General features: G+C 35.0%; 1 protein-coding gene across 1 annotated transcript in view; it reads left to right on the forward strand.

The window, feature by feature from the left end:
* SLC38A11 (solute carrier family 38 member 11) overlaps positions 1-7853 on the forward strand; it is a 72330-nt gene that overhangs the window by 10330 nt on the left and 54147 nt on the right. The window contains exons 4-5 of the mRNA XM_007948592.2: positions 3102-3236; positions 4176-4241. Of these exons, the coding sequence (XP_007946783.1) occupies positions 3102-3236; positions 4176-4241 (201 nt within the window). The remainder of the gene's footprint in view (positions 1-3101; positions 3237-4175; positions 4242-7853) is intronic.

A 7853-nucleotide genomic window follows, 5' to 3' on the forward strand; every position in this document is an offset into this window, starting at 1 on the left:
AAAAAAAAAAAAAAAACACTCATTGCCATTTGATTCCGACTCATAGCAACCTCCTTTGGAGAGATGGTAAATCTTTACAGAAGTAGATTACCCACTTTTCCTGCCACAGAGTGACTGGTGGGTTTGAACTGCCAACCTTCTGGTTAGCAGTCAAATGCCTTAGGCACTACACCACCAGAGCTCCTTTATTAATCATTAATTTGACAGTTACTGTGACTGCTGATAATAAAATTATGTAGATCATTACTCCTGCCTTTATGAAGCTTGCAATGTATATGTCAGGCAGGAAAACAAAACAAAAAATAATTATAATACATCATGAAGACTGTCATAATAAAGAAAAGTATGTGGATGATGATACAGACACAAGAATTTAACCCAGTTTCAAAGAGCAGGTATGTTCTGGGGAGGCAGAGACACCACACCTCCACTGAGTGTTTATGAAAAAAAAAGCAAAGAAAATGGAAGTTTACTCTGAGCAGAAAGAAATCTGGAAATGCGAAAGGGACAGATGCAGGTGATTCAGTCTGGTGACAATGTAGGGTGATGTTGGTAAATGGAGGGAGACAAAGTTAGGTTTGAGAGGCAGATACCAAGGGTCTTGTGTAATTTTAATCATTACAGTTTCCTGAGGACTGACTAGGTACTCCTTTTGACTCCAGGAGATAGGTAATAGTGTTCTACTATTGTGGAAAAGGGAAGTGCACCTTTTATAGGCAAAAGGGTCTTGCTCAAGATCATGCAGTTACTACCAACAGACTCAAGAGTATATTTAAGTGTGTGGGTTCTGGGGCCAGACTACTATGATTTGTAAACTGACTCTCACTACTAGATGTGTGGACTTGAGAAAGTTACTTACTCTTTTGTGCCTCACTTTTCTCATCTATTAAGTGGGTAAAATAATAGCACCTACCTAGGGTCATTGTGCAGATTAAAGGAGTTAATACACATAAAACATCTGCAAAAAGAGTGGCACATAGAAAGTTTTGTGAAAGTATTACCTAGTGTTTTTGTAGTTGTTATTATCACATTTATTTGGCTCTAAACACAATACTTTTCTACCACAATGTGCAGCCTCTCGAAAATAAGTAAAAATAGCACAAATAAGTAAAAATAGCTCATTCATTGAGCCCCTATAACATGGCAGGCATTGTGGTAGACATTTAAACACCATAATCCTCACATTACCCTTCCAGACTGATGTTATTGGCCTACTTTACAGATGAGATTCAGCGAAGTCAGATTTTTCACCCAAGTTCATACAGCTAATAAATATTTTTTTTTACCTCATAAAAAGAAGTTAATTTTTATCCTAAAAATAATTGAGTTCCTTCTTGAGGATTTTAAGTGGAAGAGATACCTAATCTTATTTATGTTGTAGTCAGATCCATTGGGTAGAGGAGGGATGTTGAGAAATCTTTGTTGGGAGAGGATTTAAAAAATGTTTTGTTTGAGGGCCGGAATGGTGTATGAGAGAACTACTAGGGGTTTATTGCAGCAATACAGATAAATGATAAAGGTCTAAGACCTAAAATAAAGCAGTGTAGAAATTAGAAACAAGGGAATATAATTGAAAAATATTTATGATACAGTGGTTAATGTATCAAAGAAATATAGGAGGTGATAGATAACAAAAAATCTAGGGCAGTTTCTAGATCCTGTTGGTACTATTCATAGACCAGAGCAATATGGATGGCAAAGTAGGTTCCAGAGCAAATGCAGAAATTAAAATTTGGACATTTAAAGATTGAGATGTCTATGAGATATCCAAGAGATATGCAAGGTTAAACGTTCATTAAGCAGCTAAGTATAGATGTCTGTAGTTCATGAGTGGTCCAGGCTGGAGATACAGATCTGGGGTTAGTACCATTTGTAAAAAATCAAAGTGATGGGTACAGGTGAAATCACAGTGAGACATCTTAAAAGTGAGAGAAAAAAAAATATCCAAGAACTCAGGTTTGGGTAAACCAAACCAAAGAAAAAAAAAAAGGAGCTCTGGTGGCACTTGACTGCTAACCAGAAGGCTGGCAGTTTGGGTAGAGTGGAAAAAAAAAAAAAAAAACTAGTGAAAAAATTGCTGGAGATGTAGGAGGAAAAGCAAGAAAAAGTGTTGTCACAGAAGATAAGGGAGGAGGTGGAGAGAGGAGGGAATGATAAACACCAAAAATACTGCTGAAAGAGAACATATGAGTAAGGTTGATGAAGTGTCAATGGATTTGTTAGCTTGCAAATCATTAATGAGCTTGTTGAAATAAGTTTCACTGATGTGGAAGTGAATCAAAGTAGAAATCATATTGCAATGATTTGTATTTTCTTCTTTGTACTTACTGCATTTCCATGTTATTTAAAAGGTAAAAGGAAATCACTTATGATGAAAATACGAGAGAAAAAAAGAACAAGAATCATACCTTGTGCCTACTTGTGCATCCAATACAACTAAAGTACCTTTCACTAGGTGTTCAAAAACAATTAGTGAAGTGAAAAAGAGAGAGAGAGGCATTATGTTTTAATTACATAATTTCTATACATTTGCATCTTCAAATTCATCTCTGAAATAGGAACTGAAATACAAAGTATAAAAACTCTTAGAGTGCTTTCTTAAAAGTGTTAACTGTAACATACTTACTAGTTTTACTTTGTTATGAAACAAATGCTCTGATTCTGATTATATTTTATTGTAAATTCATAAAACAAGTCTATGATATGCATTTTTTATTCATTGTCTTCACACATGGAATATCTATGAAATGTTTGATTATTTACATTCTGTTGCTTAAAAAATTGAGCTACATCCTAATAATAGTCATTGTGTTGGTTAGGGAAGAAAAATGGAACACTGGCCCTTTGAGTCTGTGTCTTCTTATCTCCTTCTGTCCAGTCCATTGTATAAAAATGTTAACTCTATTATTATCTAGATAGAAAAATATGTAACTGGAAACAGTACTGCTTCATCCAAAGGAAGAATACTTGTCATAATACTGTAGCATTATGTTATACTCTTCTTTAAAATTTACCTTTTTCTCAATGGTAATAAGTGAAAACATGAAGCACCTTTGCATTAAATGTGATCTGACCTTTTTCTATCTGTTATTTTGCCACAGACTTTTCCCTTATTTTATTGATAAAAGGAGGTGCCCTCTCTGGAACAGATACTTACCAGTCTTTGGTCAATAAAACCTTTGGCTTTCCAGGGTATCTCCTTCTCTCTGTTCTACAGTTTTTGTATCCTTTTATAGGTAAGATAACTGTGCAGGTGAATATTGCAATTATTTGCATATATATAGCCATTTCTGAATAAAATAGTTTTGTCATTAAATAGTCATTAAAGAATATTAAAAATTGAAATATTTTCCAAATTCTTTACTTCATTAGCCACTTTTTCCTTTATTTTCTGGTCTTTTTGTTATGTCTTCTGAACCTTTTTTAAAAAATAAAATGTGGATGATTTTTATTGGGATAATAATTGTGCTTCCCTAGCCTGGTGAAAAATAGAATGATAGAAAGTGAATGAGAGGAATAATAGATTTCTTCTAAGGCTGAATGTATTGTTTGAAAACCTAAGGATTTGTGGAAGTCTTGTGTAAAGTCAACATGCTATTTAAAGTTTGTACTGTAAAGGTAAAAAGGTTACCTTGAACTTCTTAAATAAGTAAAATTCTAACATGCACTAATAGCCAAATTGACTTCATCTTAAAAATTAATCAGTCTCATAAAAGCTATTGTTCAAACCACTTGTTCTTTATGTCTTCACAAAAAGCTAAGAATATATTTCAAAAAAAAGTCTTACTTTTTCAACTGAGGAAATATTTTGGTTTCACAATATTGTACTATTATCCCTCACTTTAAGCAGTACAGACAGTCCAGGAAAAGTGTTTGAAAACTGAATTTTAGTAACAAAATAAATATTTTAAATGACAATCAAAACTCATTACTTAAAAGTACTCAAATGAATCAATATATAAAGGGAATTTCTTTTTATAATACAAATTAATGCTCTCCCTTAAATCTATTGTCTAGTTATTTTAAAAATTGTGCATATTGGTAATCATAATATGTATTTGGAATTAGTAGGATTATGCCAATATTTGAGAAGTGATAGCTGATTACTTTTTAAAGTATTGGGGAAGTATATAATGGCTTGTTTGTGACCATATTATTCTAATTATGTTTTTTAGCTATGATTAGTTACAACATAATAACTGGAGATACTTTGAGCAAAGTTTTTCAAAGAATCCCAGGAGGTAAGTCACAACAAAAATTTTTAAGATTTAAGCATTTATTTTACTTCATATTATTATTTTTTTTAAGGAGCCTTGATGTAGTAAAAATGCTTGGCTGCTAATCAAATGTCAGGAGTTCAAACTCACTAGCTGCTCTGGAGAAAAATGTGGCAGTCTGCTTCAGCTTTAAAGATTTACAGCCCTAGAAACCAATGGGGCAGTTCTACTCTTCAGGGGTGGGTTATGTACCTTGTTTTATAACTTGCTTCTTTGTGTTACGAATGCATTCTCATATCAAAACAGAAACCTATCCTGTTTGTTTTAATGGCAGTACAACATTCTAATGTTTGACATAATTAATTTTCTCTGAAAAACATTTTATTATTAAAATTTATTGATTTATAATGATGCAAATATATATATACATTATATATATATATATATATATATATAGCTTATTAAAATGAAAAGCTCATAGATAAGCTAAAGTTACCTTTGAGAACAGGAACAACTCAGGACACAGTTCCTCATTCAGGACAGCTTCTTCTCACCCTCTGTTTCCAGGCCACGAGGAGGGAGTCACTGCCCTGCTAGTGGCCTTCGTAGGCAGGTGCTACAACTCTTAGCTCTGCGGATCAGCAAGCCTCACTGCAACCATCTCACAGAACTATTACTCTTGCTACTGCTACAGCACTGTCTTCCATGTTACTGCTTTTCTATCCTTGGCCTAGGAGGTTTCCGGCACAGGAACCCCAGATCCAAGGGATGCATTCTACTCCCATCTCTTCTTCCTTGGTGGTCATGAGTTCTCTTCTTCCCTGCTCACTTCTCTACTTTTATCTCCTGTAAGATGGAAGATATGACTCAAGCAAGAGCATGACTTCACTGAAGTGGTGAAGGGTGGTGAGTTGAATAAGGGTGGGAAGGGTGGTGACTGGGGTAAGGCTGTTAACTTGAGTCATACTGTCTAGTAAGGTGCTGACTCAAGATACATCCCACCCTAATCCTCTCTCACTAACATAATGAACAACTAGCAAATAGGACCATAACTACAGCATAGAAGTTAGGATTTACAACACATCATAAAGTGCAGGATAATTACATCAGATCACAAAATGGAAGACAACCGCATAATATTGGGAATCATAGTCTAGCCAAGTTGACACATATTTAGTGTATGTGGGGGTGGGAGGGAGGGTTGACACAATTCAATCCATAACATTCCACCCAATCATTGTGTGGGAGTCACAAAAACTATGGCTAATAGGGCCATTTTAAGTAATTCACTGCACTGCAAGGGTATGAAAACCAAAACCAAAAACCAAACTCACTGCCACAGAGTCAATCCCAACTCATAGCAACCTCTCCTTGGGTTTCTGAGGTGGTATCTCTATGGAAGTAGATTCGCCGAAGATATAGATATGTAAAATATTATAAGACTTCTACACTTTCTCTGGAAGTTATTAAAAATTAACTCCTAAAAATAAATAAGCAAAAATTGGTTACATAAGCAAAGAATACAACTTTGTTCTTATCATAGTTTCTTCACCTCAGTTGTGATAGTTTACAATGCATGCTTTGTTTTTATATCTTGTGACACATAGTATGATGCCAGAATATTTTTAACAGTGTATAAAATCCTTAGCAAAGCTCTATTTTTTTTTTCTCTGAAATATATCATTGATATCTTAGGCTGGGAGTTGAGCATTGCTAATGCTTTTCCTAGATGACCAAAGTCTTCTTTATCAATATAAGACAAAGTAATGAGAAATGGGATAGGGTAAGCAAGGGGGCATTAGATGACTTAAACTTTTCAACATAGCCAATTTCTTTTCTTTTAAACTTTTAAAATGCTTATTCCAGTTTATTTTTGTTTGAATATAAGATTAGGTTAAAAAAAAAAAAAATTCATTGTCATTGAGTTGATTCCAACTCAATGTGTTACAAAGTAGAATTCCATGTGTTACAGAGTAGAACTACTCCATAGGATTTTCTTGTTTGTATTTTTACAGAAGCAGTGGCGTAGTGCCTAAGGCATTTGACTGCTAACCAGAAGGCTGGTGGTTCAAACCCACCAGCCACTCCTCAGACGGAAGGTTGGGCAATCTATGTCCATAGTGATACCACCTTGGAAACTCAAGGAGTGGTCACTATGAGTTTGAGCTGATTCAATGTTAGTGAGTTTTGGTTTGAGAGCAGTACACTGAAAGGGAATCTTCAGAAATAAAAACTAGATTCAGAAGAGGATGTGGAACAAGGGATGTCACTGTGGATGTCAGATGGATCTTGGCTGAAAGCAAATACCAGAAAGATGTTTACCTGTGTTTTATTGACTATGCGAAAGCATTCAATGGCATGGGGAAATTATGGATAACATTGCAAACAATGAGAATTTGAGAACACTTAATTGTGCTCATGAGGAACCTGTACATAGACCAAGAGCTGCCATTCCAACAGAACAAAGGGATACTGAATGGTTTAAAATTAGGAAGGGTATGCGTCAAGGTTGTATCCTTTCACCGTACTTGTTCAATCTGTATATTGAGCAAATAATATGAGAGACTGGAGTATATGAAGACGAACATGGCATCAAGGTTGGAGGAAGACTCATTAACACCCTGTGATATGCAGATGGCACAACCTTCTTGCTGAAAATGAAGATGACTTGAAGCTCTTACTGATGAAGATCAATGACTGCAGTCTTCAATATGGATACACCTCAACATAAAGTAAAAGAAAATCTTCATATCTGGATCAGAAGCAACATCAAAATAAATGGAGATAAGTTTGAAATTGTCAGGAATTTCATTTTCCTTGGCTCCACAATCAACACCCATGGAAGCAGCAGTCAAGAAATCAGAAGTTGTATTGCATTGGGCAAAGCTCCTGTAAAAGGTCTCTTTAAATTGTTAAGGAGCAAAGATGTCACTTTGAAAACAAAGGTGTACCTACTGAAGCTGTGGTATTTTCAGTTGCCTCATATGCATGTATGTTGGATAATGAATAAGAAAGACTTTAGAAGAGTTGATATCTTTGAATTATGGTGTTGGCTAAGAATACTGAAAATACCATGGAGTTCCAGAAGAACAAATCTTTCCTGGAAGATGTGCAGCTGGAATCTCCTTGGAAGTGAGAATGCTCTGCTCAAACTTCATCTCACCTACTTTAGGCATGTTGTCAAAAGGAACTATTCCCTGAAGGATATTATGGTTGGTACAATAAAGGATCAGTGAAAAGGGGGAAGACCCTCAATGAAATGGAGTGATACAGTGGCTGCAATGATGGGCTCAAACATGGCAAGGATTGTGAGGATGCCACAGGACTAGACAGAGTTTCATTCTGTTGCTCATAGGGTCACAATGAGTCAAAGCTGACAGCATGGCACCTAAGATCAATAAAAACACACTAATTACAGCATCTCTTTTATTATTTTTCTAGGCCTTACAATTTTTCCAGTAAAGTATGTATATTTTCTACCAAACATATTAGTAGAGAAAAAGGTTTGGAGAGTAAGTAGAAACCTATACAAAAATATAATTCAAATTATGTTCAAGAGTTTTGACACTTGAGCTCCCTCTTTTATTGTTTTAATTCACAACTTTATGTTGACATTTTGGTTATGTCTGAGCTAAA

Source organism: Orycteropus afer, unplaced genomic scaffold (assembly GCF_000298275.1).
Source record: "Orycteropus afer afer isolate SDZICR_OR568_19922 unplaced genomic scaffold, OryAfe1.0 scaffold00001, whole genome shotgun sequence".
NCBI lineage: Eukaryota > Metazoa > Chordata > Mammalia > Tubulidentata > Orycteropodidae > Orycteropus > Orycteropus afer.